Consider the following 13,564-nt stretch of genomic DNA (forward strand, 5'->3'; position numbering starts at 1 on the left):
GCAGTGTGGCTTAAACTTAATGAGGAGGCATGTGCGTAGTTAATAAGACCTTTCTTATTGATGGCTTCTACCTGCATACTAGATACTCGTGGGATTACAGACCAATAGAAATTTAAAATAAGAGCTGAGCACGGTGTTTTCCATTTGCCATTGTTCATTTATATTATGTGAGTATTATTTCTGTCAAGAGACATTCTATATAGTGGCTATTTGCTAGCTAGCATGAAATGAAGATCATCCAGATTGCGACCTGGGCAGAAGTAGTTGCTGTCTCTGACCTAGCTAATTTTAGATATGGTAGGGCTGAAATACTCTCCAATTTCCAGCCGTTGAAAAACTGTTGATTAAGAAACTGCTTACGGTCAACTTATGGTTAAATATCTATCAAAAAAGTAACCTTAAATGCTGTGACGTTGTGATTTGGAAACAGTTCAGAGTCCCTTTTTACCTTGGAGAACTACAAAATGTCACTCTTTGGAGTGATGTGAAGCATGGTACTATACTTATAACAATTCATTTTTTATACCTTAATCTTTCTCTTTAATGATTTCTATCAATTTTCCTGCCTGTTTTAGCAGCAGCCATGCAATATTAACCCCTACAAATGCTGCATGGGCAGTACAAAGGATCTTTTTATAATACCTGATAAGAAAATACCTTTAATTTATCAGACAAGTCATGTGTTTTCTTATCTCCTTCTTGTTGCTTTTCATCTTCTCTTGCTTGCTTTTGATATGATACACCAATCTTACAGTAAGCCTTTGCACTAACCAAGACAGATATTGCATTATGGTGAGGAAGTGAAAGTCAGGAAGAGTGCACTCTTAGTTTAATTATTAATTATTAATTAATCTAGTGAAACATAATGTTTAAAAAAAAAAAAAACAACAAACACAAAGGGTGGAAGGCAGTTGATTTCAGAAGAGGGGTTTGCATCTTTCTGAGTGGTTAATGGTCATTCTCAGTTTTATCTTGAATAAAGTTGCAAAAACATGGTTTAAAATTAGTTTGCTTAATGCACAAGCATGAAGCGAGGAACTTGCAGGTGACCATAAGAAGTTTCAGTACTGTTCGTAGTATCAGTGGAATGGGAATCAAATTATGTGTACATCACTCAATAAATACAGTAAGTGGATTCTCCTTTCAGAAAACCTAGGCTATTGCTTTGTAGTTGGTTGTGTTATAAGCTACCAATGTCTGATTTCACCGTGCTGTAAAGACTGCTGTCATTCTGCAAGCAGAATATTCTTTAGGGATACTTACTGTGTATTATAAGGAATTTTGAAGTTCCTCTAGAGAAAAAAAGACCATATTATACTATGGTCATTTAACAGGAACTTGATGGATTTGACATGTTCAGGTTTATAGAAGTCATACCACATAGTAGTTTGATTTTTTTTTATAGGTTAGCTCTTCTGTAATAGTGTGAAGCATTGTAGAGTTGAAGCCTTTCTTATTTGCTACAAATTCTTTCTCTAACTTTAGAGCTTTTTTGTACTTCAGTCATCTAACCAAGCTGACTGTAAGTTTTGTTCAAGATACCCAGTGGGAAAAAATAAGCATTCTAGAACTGTGTCTACCTTTTCTTTGAACAGTGGAGAAAGCCCACATCAGCCTTTTGGATCTGTAGCTCCTCAAACAAGTCTTTAAGGCTGACCGCTGCATACTTCTCCATATTGCTCAATTCCTCCTCCATGTTGTTGTGTGTTGTGCCAATGTACTTCAACAGCAGACAAAATATATACAGCTTTATCTGATCCATCCAGAACTTTCTTATTGCTAGGTCAAATACTTACTAATGAGTTTATTATTTATTATCCTACTTAATAAGTTTGTAAATGCTCAGCAAAAATATTACAGTGTCAGTGCATCACACAAGCCCAGTGATTTTCTGGGATTGACCTGGACCCCTTGTCCTCTGCCACATGCAACTCAGTTTTATGCCTGAATATACTGGAATAGAAAAGGTGATACTTTGTTTGCAGGCATAAAGGCAAGCTTACTGATGGCTGCTGCTGATGAGATGCTTGTGTGTGATAGCATGGCTATTTGCAAAGGCAACAGGCAGTCTGGGATGTGCTACAGAGTACTTAGAAACTGAGTTTGTTATAGGAGTGAAGCTTGCTATAGGCCTGTAATAGCAGGTGAAGGAAGGTTAGCCCAAGGATATCTATCCTACATGGAAACTCTGGGAATGTACTCTGGACCTGCAGAGTCTGTGTGAGTAATCATTGTTAGTTTGAGTGATCTCTCTAAAGGGCCTTTGGTCAAACAGAGCAATGCAGCCATTGAGTTCCTTAGATGAAGGTTAAGGATGGTATGAAACTCAGCATAGTTTTACCGAATGTCTGTATGCTGGATATTCAAAACTTACTACAGTCAGAATTTGTTGCATTGTTAACATCAACTTATGTCTTTCACTGTATGTGAAACTGAAAGCATTCGCATACAGCCAATGCATGGGACCGGTGTGAACAACAGCACGACGCTGTCATGTGTGTCATGCAGATGTTTATGCAGACAATTGATAGCACTTAAAATATCATTTCCTCTTTTGCTGGGAAGTAGCACATGCAGAATCATGTTGTACAGATTTTAGTCTTTGTGTTTACAGTTTATTCCTGTATTAACTTTTTTTTTTTTGTACACAAGTGTATGCATAATAATAGTAATATATGATTTAAGAGAACTTCACCATCTATCTTTAACGAGAGTGTGCTTTTGTTACCTAGCCTGGCCAAGTGTGGACAGTTTGCCCGTGTACCACAGAGTCACAGTGGCTTCTTCCCATGCTGTGCAGTTGACACTTAAGTCAAATTTCATCTTTAACAGCATCTGGAGAAATGGTATGGGCTTCTGCCTTCCTCATGCAGATGTCAGGGGAGACATAATTCAGAAGTAGCAGTGTCAAGATCATGATGAGCAAAACCAGGGAGAGGGGGTTGTTTGTAAATGGAGATAGACATCAGTTTCTTCACTTTGTTATTTATTTCCCTAGCAGATCACAGAAACTAACAAGGTGAATTTTTATTCTCTTAAAGGGCTTGATTCAAAGAAAATATTCTCTAGATTTTATGTTGTTCTTCACAGACTCTCAATTTTCAACCTTCTTACTCTTTTTCAAGGATGCTGCTATTTCACATCAATAACTGACACCTTTATTTCAGAGAACAAAATAGAATTACACTCCAGCACTGACAATATAATAAATCAGGAGGGATAAAATACATATTAGCGAAGTTCATGTAGTTGGTTTGTCCATGATGACCTATAGATATAAAGGTATGATTAAGTTTTTTTGGGACTGCTTCTTCTCAATCTTGCACAAGATTTAGCTTCAGCTCAAAGATTTGACCTTTTCTGCTCCTCTCTGCTTACCTTGATTCTTTGAAATTACTGTTATTCCCTTGAAGTCTTTCTGCTCATACAGAATTAATACTTTGTTGTGACAAAATAATATCTACTTGGTAGAAGAATGATTCCATCTAGAGTTCAGTTGGGTTAAACATGGTGCACATCTGAGTGAATCATTTTTACCCAGGTTTTTTGATCAAATAAATTTTGGCAATCTAATCACAAAGTGTCCTGCTGGGTAGTTACATACCTGCTTACAATTATAGTCTGGGCAGCTCAGTTGTTTCTTATGAACTATGGTTGAAAAGCGTGCCTAACAAAGCACTTTGTCTTTCAGAAGAGTAACAGAAATAAAGTGTCAAAGACACAGTTTTAGTCAGAGTATTAAAATATTTATTAAACTTCTTGGAAGTATTTTTAGTGAATAAGTTCCTTGTGGTTCACCCTATTGTTAAAAGGAAAATAAAGGAAGCATGAAAACATGCATGGAGTACTCCCGAGGAAAACAATATGTAATATGTTTACGTTTTCTCTACAAGCAATAAGATTACCATAGAATTCAGTGAGACTATCCAGATTCACTGTAGCTAAGTGTATGATCCAAAACAGCTGTTTAGGAAGAAGCAGTTACTGAAAGCACATGGGTTTTCTTGCACTAAGATTTTTGTTGCTTTTAATGTTCTTTCCATTATTTTCAGTGCTGTGTATCATTTTTTGAATGTACTTGTCAAGTTACCTGTGAATCAACTAGTATCCTCGTCATTAAACCTGTGTTCTCCTTGAAACTATAGCAAGATAAGTTCCACACCATTTCCTTCTAGCCTTTCCATTTATATTATCTACTTGAAGAATTTAAGCTAATGTAATAATGTCAAATTGTGATGCATTTGACTACATGCTTTTCTTCTGATAAGAAATAGGCTAATGTAATCAGCAATTATTTTTTTGTGTGACCTTTACAAATCAAATGGTTATTTCCTTACTTTTCATTTGTATTTTGCTCCCAGTGGTGCAAGACTGCCACAGCATAAAACATAATTTATAGATAGAATCACGTAACGCTAGGGCTCAATATTCTCAAAAGCCTATGTACCACATGGACTTTCTAATGAAATAATTTAAAGAAATGTATAAGCTGGGCAATACTAAATTTACACTGCTAATTCACAGAGGAGTTTCCACTGCCAAGTACTGGAAGAGGAAGGAGCAATAAACTTGGTCTAGGATAAATCCAGTGGCAGTAATGGAATTACAGCAGAGAAATGCCTTAGTGGTAAGGATCTGTAGTGGTGACTACAGGCTGTCCTTCACTAAGAGTAACAGATTTACACTCACTGTTTGTAACAGTGTAGTATTTAGGCCTTCCTAGCATGGGCAGTTGTAAGCATTGTTTCATTTTGACATGACAGTGTGGTTCTTCTGCAGTCTAGGGAGCATTTGTTCATGAAAGGCACCCAGTTATTAACATTGGATGATCTGTGAATTCACTGAGTTAATAATGATCTGCATCTTTGAGCCATATTTGCATTGCTTTAATAGATTCTTTAAACGCCAAACCTTTTCTAAACAATTATTTAGCCTTTCCTCATAAAATAAAATAGTAGATTCCTCCCTCCTTTTGTTTAAACACAGATAACAAAAAACAAAAAAAGCATACCCAGCACCAGCAAATCCTCAGGATTTGTTCTAAGTTAAGGAAACTTTTTGGCAGTGACATGTTATCTATCTTATTCTTTGAATTAACTGATCATGTTCTGTAATCTCACATCACAAGTCTTTTCCTGTACCATTCTATTTTTAAATTTTCATTTTCCCAAAATGTCAGAAAATGGAAAATTTCAGTAAAATATTGTTTTGTGGATAATGTTTTTGAATGTTGAGAATAGAGCAAAATGTGCATATGGAAAGATAAGTATGTACATATTTTTATGTATTCAACTGGGCATATACTCTAATGCATATAGAATTCATGTAGTATATTGGAAGATGGTTAGAGAAGGATATCCTCTCAAAAGATCAGCTTCTGGGATAGTGAATAATATACATTAAGTCAAATGAGGGAAACATGGTAAGCAACTCACGTCTCTGCAAAATAAATTTCTGCACAAAACCACAATGTTACTTGGTACAAAAGCTGTTGCTCTTGCTGTTTCTGAGATCTGTGGTGCCAGTTCTTCTTTGCAACACTGTGTTGCTGATAGCAGGTATAATTGTCTGACAAATGAGAAGATGGATTTCCTGAATTTGGGTAATACTTTGTTCTGTTAACTAGCAATAAGATCTTTCTAGCTCGTGTAAATGTATTTGTGAGCACTTCATGGGCTACTACATCTTATACTTCCCATTCTAGTGCACATACAGGATGTGGTTCCTTGCTGGTTCAAGACAGTTTGTACATTAAAGCTAGCAAGATTGACTTTGAATTGGGTACTAAGTTAGGAATAATGGCCATTTACTCATCTAGCTTTTTTTATATATCAGGGTTTTCCTATTATGAACCAATACAATGGAGGAAAAAGGTACTGTTGGTCTAAAATACTACTGCTGCACAAAACCTGTATATCGAAGGAAATTATTAGGTTTACCATTTTCCTAAGAGAAATTTAAAATACAAGATGGTAATGGATGGTTTTCTGAATGATCATACCTGTATCATTAAAACCCAAAAATCTTATAGTTAAAAATAAGCATTTTGAAGTAGTTTCCTAATTATTCTTTGTTGTATGATATCTTCCTTACTATATTGCTGTTCTTTTATGCAGTGATTTTATTTCAAGCAATCAAAGATTGCTTAAATCTTAATGCTTAAATCAAGACTGGGAAAAGAGAGTTTGCAAATATGACAAGCTTGTGTTTTGCATTGCTGAGTTCTGGATTGCTCTTAATTTACGTCACTCCACTAAAGATGGCCTCTTGCTAAATTCTAAAGTGTTTCCACGTTTCAGAACAAGGTTACCTTTCAGCAAGTCACTTTTGTCAAAGCCTTGGTGTTCCTTCTAGACGTTGTCAGCCTGTCCTATGAGAATGTAAAAATGGTGAATACCATGGTCTGTTCTGTACCGTTTATTTGGATTTCTGGAATTTGTTTAAGTGAAGCAAATAAGAATGTATTTTTTTCTGACTAGGGCATAAGGTTACGGCAGGTCTATTTGTAGACAGCAGAAGTAAGTGTGCCTTAAATGGTGATTAAGACTTGTGTTATTCTTCTTTAAATGACTAACCTGGAGTGAGAGGTTGGATGTCTTTGGAGAACTTAAACCTGTTTCACCTGAACATGTTTAACTAGTTAATAAGAAACATCAAAAAAGACAAAACCCTGAGGTCAATGATCATTTTTTTGTAAAGCCATTCTATGATGTTTAAATTTGTTTTTTGGGTCTGTCTCTAACATAAGTTTAATAACCTAGCTCAAATGCAGATTTCTAATTTTCAATTAACATAGGAATAATTTTGTTTGCTAAAATAAAATAAATGAATGAATGAAAAGTCTGAACCATGAAATGTTCCAGGTAGCGCTTTTTAAAATTCCAAATTTCAAAAAATCATGTGGCAACTGTATAGCTCAAGCTTTAAGTATTAACTTTTAACCTTTGACCTTACAGATTTTAACCAATGAAATGTCTCTTTAAACTTTAAAGGAAACAATGATAACGAGCGCCTGGCGATTGCTAGACAGCGAATTCCATATCGACTTGGTCGAGTAGTTGATGAATGGCTACTCGACAAAGGTAAAAAACATTGATTAAAACTTCAAATAAAAAAATAATTTGAACATAACCAAGTAGTGCTTCATTGTAACACTAATAAACATAAAAAATAAATTTCAGTAAAACTAAATTTAAAACAAATTTTAAAAAGTAAAATATAGAGTAATATTTGCATACCTTGTATAATAATTTCTATACATTTCTAGAAGTACCAGCTGTTTAATAACCTTACCCTGTTAACTTAAGGTTAAAGGGACTGTTAAATATAATCCACTAACTCAATCTATGAAGGTACGCATAGCAAACATTAACAAAAAATTATAAATCGTTCATAGATTATATGACATGCTCCAGCATCTAAATTATTAACTAAAAATATACGTAGTTACGATATCTTCATTACGGTCCTGAAAAAAAATTTGCTTAAAATGTAGGTATCTTAAATAGTGGGCAAGATGAATTGCCAATCAAAATGAAGTCCCTTTAACGTTTGCAACCTTCTAAGGGGATTTTGGAACAAACACTAATTAAAACAGAACTTAAAGTTGTGTGCATGCTTTTTGTGAGCAGAAACCAATTTGCTAAAGTGACTTCTATTTACTAAGAGTGGTACTGTTGCTGAGGATTTCTCTGTTGAATAAAAATGTGCCATGATTTCTCCATCGGTATGTGTATCATTTCTGAAGCCGCTTTTACATCTAAAATCTTTTATTTTAATTGATAGCCTTGCTGAAAGCCAATCACACATCTATTTTTGAATCTGCTTCTAAGATACTCAGTGTGAACCATGTGTTTCTTTCCAGTGTGTTTGTTGAAGGAAAATAAGCATTTAAATACAAAAAGGAAATCTTTAATTAAAAAATATAAATATTTCATTCACTTATATAGAGATATGACAGATTACTGCATAACATCCTTTAAAAATTCTCTTAACCTAGTGACGTTTGCATACATATAAACTCTGTGTGTATACACATATTTGCATATGTCTATACATACATAAACTCATTTTAAAGCTGTAGACTCAATGCTGAATTACACGGAAAAATCTTTGGAATGTTGGCAGTCCTTGAAGAAAAAGTAATCTTAAGGAATTGCAATCTTGGCAACCTTGACACGCATGAAAAAGCTTAGCATTGCTTTCAGGTAAAAGGGAGAGGGGTGTCACTTGTAGTACTGAAAACATTTACGAATATATTTGATTGGCCTTTTAGCAAAAAAAAAAAAAAAAAAAAAGAGAAAAAAGAAAAGGGAAAAAAACCCGACAAAATATGGCAATTTTAGAACATGCAAATGCTCTCAAAATTTATGCATTTCATGGACACCTCATTAAAAAGCAATGAATTATGAGTCAAGTCTTTTTCTTATAGTTTATTGCTGTCATTATTCACTCCACGAAAATCTGTTATCATTCTTGTAGAGTGTTGTTTTCACAGTCAACATTTTTGCATGTATATAATATTATCTTCACAGGGCGTCAACTCACAATCTTCAATAGCCAAGCAACCATAAAAATTGGAGGCAAGGAACGGGGCCATCCTTTCCAAGGCCAGCTCTCTGGTCTTTACTACAATGGCTTGAAAGTTCTGAATATGGCAGCAGAAAATGATGCCAACATCGTGATAGAAGGAAATGTGAGACTTGTTGGTGAAGTGCCTTCCTCCATGACAACCGAGTCCACAGCCACAGCGATGCAGTCTGAGATGTCAACATCAGTCATGGAAACCACCACCACTTTGGCCACGAGCACCGCTAGGAGAGGGAAGGCCCCGACAAAGGAACCTATTGGCCAGGTTAGTCAGCTTCTTTATCTTTTGCAAAAGTTTTCACATCTTTTTGTACGGCTTCCTATATTGCATTCATTCTACGGAGTCAGTTGTTCCCATTGAAGAAATGTCTGAGTTACTGATAAAAGTTCTGCACATGGCTCATGAGTGTGATGTTCATCAGCATTTAGAAGGAAAAGAAGAACTTTGCTGTTTGTCTAAATTAGGCAGATTTCTCAGTTCACATTTTTCTTGTAATTGCTTTGCTGTCCATCTTCAGTGGTGCATTTTTAAAAAAAATTGATTTCTTCCTTTGATGGCTAGCATTGACTATTTTCAGCGTGGAATTGGATGTCTGGAATTAGAAATAATGAATCAAGTCATGTGTTTTTTCCAAGGGATAGAAAATGGGAATTGAACAGGAAGGAGGTGAGAAGACAGAGAAAAAAAAAAAAAAAAAAAAAAAAAAAAAAAACCTGGAAAGTGGGAATTATCATTTCCCATGATTTGGCATCTTTCTGAGCAGTATTCCTCAGAAGAGGCAATGACTGCAAAGGGAATTAAGACAACTCTGAACTGTGGGAGACTCAGGCTTCAAGCCAGAGGCAGCTGTTTACTGTTTGCTGAGGTTATTTGCATCTCATGAATTTAGAGATATATTTAGTAGCTTTCATGTTTTGTCAGGATCTCTGTATAATATGTAGGGGAATTTTCTTTTCCCTCTCCTTTTTCAGAAAATTTGGGTTGTTGAATTAAGAGCTGCTGCTCTGAATAACAGCGTTCTGACTTCAAGCTTTAAAAATTTACCAAGACATTTCTCTGTCAGAGAAGATATTTTTAATATAATTATTCTGTGTGCTTGAAATATGTTTGAAAAAAAAAAAAAAAACCAACACTGACAAATGATTTTCATGTGTTCACTTGGTTCACATCCTTGTTTGTGACCCACTATGCCATGAAGCTGTGACAGCTACACTCGGAGAGCCAAGTAGGGACAAAGGCAAAGAGAGTGTCACAAGCCATAGGGAGGAACAGGAGCATGATGTGATGAATGAGGTTAATTTCCTCAAGAATGGAGGAGAACATGATGGTTACATTGGGAGGCTGAGGTCAAGTTGCCTGTTTTCTGTGTAAAATCTCAACACACTGTTTGAATTTGATCAGGGCATTAAGCCTGACAGGAGCTTTTCTGTCTGTATTATTCACGTACACTTTATACAAAGGATTGGAAACTGGAGTGATGTAAAATTTATTCTTTTTTAAAGTGAGGAAGAACGTTTGAGTGAAAAGTGAGCATTTAAAAAGTCTTTTTTACTTGTCTTTTCCAGCAAACATGGTTTTATGCATTTTCCTTGCTTGCTTTGAGAATCCAAAGGAAAAAAAAAAAAGGAACAAAATGTGGCATGCACTGTAAACACAGATTGCAGGCTTGTTGTTTTTTTTTTTTTTTTTTTTTAATTACTATTGCAGTAAGCTACAGTGTTTTTATTAAACAGGCAATAAATTTTCTTCATTATTAATTGTGTTTAAATAGCATCTCCCACTTCATTATCCAACTAGTCTGCTCGGTATTTTACTGCAGAAGAAAACAGAATTTCCCAGAGAAAAGAGCAATCTAAAAGAACAGTGCATCCCTGCACAGTGGAAGAGTTTGGGTGAAATTGATGCTCCCTCAAAAAAAAACTTAAACTAAATTTATCCTAACAATTCCCAGCCACTTTCTCAGGTAACTCCAAGGCACAATTTGGGAGTAAGAGTGTAACAGAGGCAGTTTATAGTTTGGACCTTGCATGATCTGTGTGTGATGGGAGTTTATTGGTACAATTGCTGTATAGGTTGGCATCAGTTGCCAGAAATATTTCCCACTGCTGTATTATATTTTTCTGAAGAGAGGAAATAGATAATTCTGGAAAAAGATCTCCTAAAGATCTTCTGTTTCCAGACTGCAATGCCTATAATAAGGTGTGGCCATTATCAACTTCATCTATACTGCTTTTTTAGAGCACTTTGCCATTCCTTCAGCTGCTCCTGGCTGATCTGAGCACACCACAGTGCTGTGAGCACCTGCTTCCTAATGCCCCACCAGCACAGGGAGGTTCCAGGAGCATAAAGATGTGCACAGCATCTCACCAAAGCACATCGCATGGGTGAAGGTTTAGAACAGTCTCGCTCATGTGTTAGCCTTCCTAAGTCCTTGCTGCAGCCCATATGAAGTAAGTTGGTAGGAATATTTCTGTATCTAAGAGCCTGAAATCAGCCTTTCCAGGGGAAGTGTTCAGTGTTAATGTTGTCAAAGCACATGAGATCCTGAGTCTACAAATGAGGCCTTCTTGCTATTAATAATCCACAGTGGCTTGCTTCAATATGTCTAAGCTCCCCATCTAGTAGGATCTGTGTTGTCATTACAACTATACAGTTAATTAGTTAGGGTCTGCACTGTAATGTAGTTTGCAAACAGATCTATGATTGGATTTGAAAAGATTGATAATGTCCCAAAGTCAAAGCTGAAATTTGTCTGCAGTTTCCTGTGTTATTCATGCAACAAACTCAGACCTAGGAAGCTACTAAATCAAATTAAGTACATGATTTCTTCTCTTCATTAATATCTGCTATCTTATTCCACCTGAAAGTAATAATTTATGTGCTAGTGCCCCATAGGACTCCCACGGGTCTGCTCTGCAGAGTGCTGAGTAATTACTTTGCATCTTGATGTCACTTGGAGATGAGGGCACTCATCCTCATGGAAAAGCTACTTTTACACTTTGTATTCTCTTTCATTTTTGTCCTTTACACCTTTTAATGACCTTTATTTATACATGATCTCTGTAAAGTTGTCAACTGCATTGACATAATGTAATGCATTAAAAGAAAAGTTACCTTTCTGGCATTAATTAGGTTACTGAGGAAAACATGTTGCTAAAGAGGAATTGCTAATGGGAAAAAAAACCTTGCATTATTGCAAACCAGTGCATGACTTAATGAATAAAAGAAAGATCTAATTAGTCAGAAATTGTTTGCTCCATTTGCAGAGGTATTGAATTCAGTTAAGGATTGCAATACTTAAAGAAGATAATTTAAATCACTTTTTATAGGAAATGTTCTTTTAAGAAACCTGCAAGGTTAGTGCTTCAATTGATGGAGTGTGTTCTTCTCAGCAGGTGTCTAACTAATGCAGTGTATGATACAAGATAGACATGATACTTACAGAATGTATGTTGACTGCTGTTGTGAGTGATTTTCAGCAAATGAGATCTTAGTTCTTCCTTAAACAAATTCCTTTCTGTTAGTGACTCTGCTCTCAATGAAGGTTTGCCTGCTTGTAGGCGGTGTCGTATTTTAACAATGGATGCTTTGGTGGTGATAGACAACTTAATTATTATACTGTAAATAAACTGTAGATTTTCAAAGTGGAAAATGGTACGTAAGACCTATTGAACATCAATGATAGGTGAATGCCTCATTTTCCTTAGTGCCCTGAGAATCCCACCCTTCTCTGTGATTATAATAGCATCTGCAGCTGTCAGCCTTTGTGCAAGGCACTGCATAAACACACAGGAAGTGACAGCCTCTGCCTCAAATAGCTTGCAGAATAAGCAAAAGGTGTTAGGAAAAGAAGAAAAGAGAAAAAAGAAAAAAAAAAAAGGGAAATTAGGAAGTTAGTGCAGCGTTTCAGTGTTAAGCTATGTGCAGATTTGCAGTCATCATGGGAGGAATAGTTTAGTTCTTGTTTTTTTGATACAGACTCTTCAGATGGTCTCTGAGCTCCAGCTCTCCTGTAGGATCACCACATGCTTATGGTAGACTCCTTAGAGAAGACAGTTTACAGGCTGAGCTGCCCAGTCTGCCACCAGTTGGGCAATTGATGCGCAACCAGCATCTGATCAGTGATCAATAAAAGGTTTTCTCTGCTTTGCCACTGACACTTGGGAGAACCCAGAGCCACTGGAGCAGAAGCTGAGAATTCCTGGATAGCTCCTCCATTCCACCCACACTGGGCTGGAGGAAGCTCAAAGCAGGAAGAGAAGACCACCCACCTCCTTTCTGCAGCGAGATGCCCTACAGATTAGAAATATTTATCCTCTTAGACCTCTTTAAAAGTGTAGAGACATAATCTAGTTTTTTGGAAGGTATTCCTAAAATGTGGCATTTCTTTATGTGTGAGTAAAGAAATCCCCTACTTTTAAATGCTGTGAGAATGGAGCTCCTGTGAAGTTAGAGCCTATATTGCTAACTTTGATGAGTTGCAAGTATACACAGGGGCTTAGGAATCATGAATTTGTTCTAAGAATATCATTTCCTTTATGAAGTTATTCAGCAAAATAATACTGTTATGTTCTTTCTTCTTTTTAACTTTCATTTTTGACATTCTCTAAAAGGCTCATTTGCAAGCTTTTCTATTCGAACATGAAGGTGATAAACTTCTTTTAAAACTGAAAATAAAGGAGATTCATATGTTGTATAACTCCAGGAGCCAAAATGTTAACCAAAACACTGAGTACTGCAAGTCTTGCAATAAAAAATGCAAGAGTTGGCAGAAGCAGAAAGGCTTCAAAAGGACTTTTGAGTATGGGTTTTTCTTGAATGAGGATAGCACAATCAGGCCTCTAGTATCTCTTTGGCATGGCTGTGTGGATCTATATTAACTGGCAGTCATAAATGAAGGGATAGTAAATCAAGAATAATATGCTTGTTTCTTATCAGTTTCTAAAGATGTGATTATGACAGCCTATCCACACA

The 13,564-nt window shown here is 36.0% G+C and overlaps 1 protein-coding gene across 8 annotated transcripts in view; it reads left to right on the forward strand.

The window, feature by feature from the left end:
* Positions 1-13,564, forward strand: part of NRXN1 (neurexin 1) — a 629,457-nt gene that overhangs the window by 531,721 nt on the left and 84,172 nt on the right. For all 8 annotated transcript variants that reach the window (XM_042884865.1, XM_042884874.1, XM_042884894.1 and 5 more), the window contains 2 exons: positions 6,993-7,082; positions 8,535-8,854. In XM_042884865.1, coding sequence (XP_042740799.1) covers positions 6,993-7,082; positions 8,535-8,854 — 410 coding nt within the window. The remainder of the gene's footprint in view (positions 1-6,992; positions 7,083-8,534; positions 8,855-13,564) is intronic.

Source organism: Lagopus leucura, unplaced genomic scaffold (genome assembly GCF_019238085.1).
Source record: "Lagopus leucura isolate 7727_CA_CO unplaced genomic scaffold, USGS_WTPT01 Super-Scaffold_73, whole genome shotgun sequence".
Classification (NCBI taxonomy): domain Eukaryota; kingdom Metazoa; phylum Chordata; class Aves; order Galliformes; family Phasianidae; genus Lagopus; species Lagopus leucura.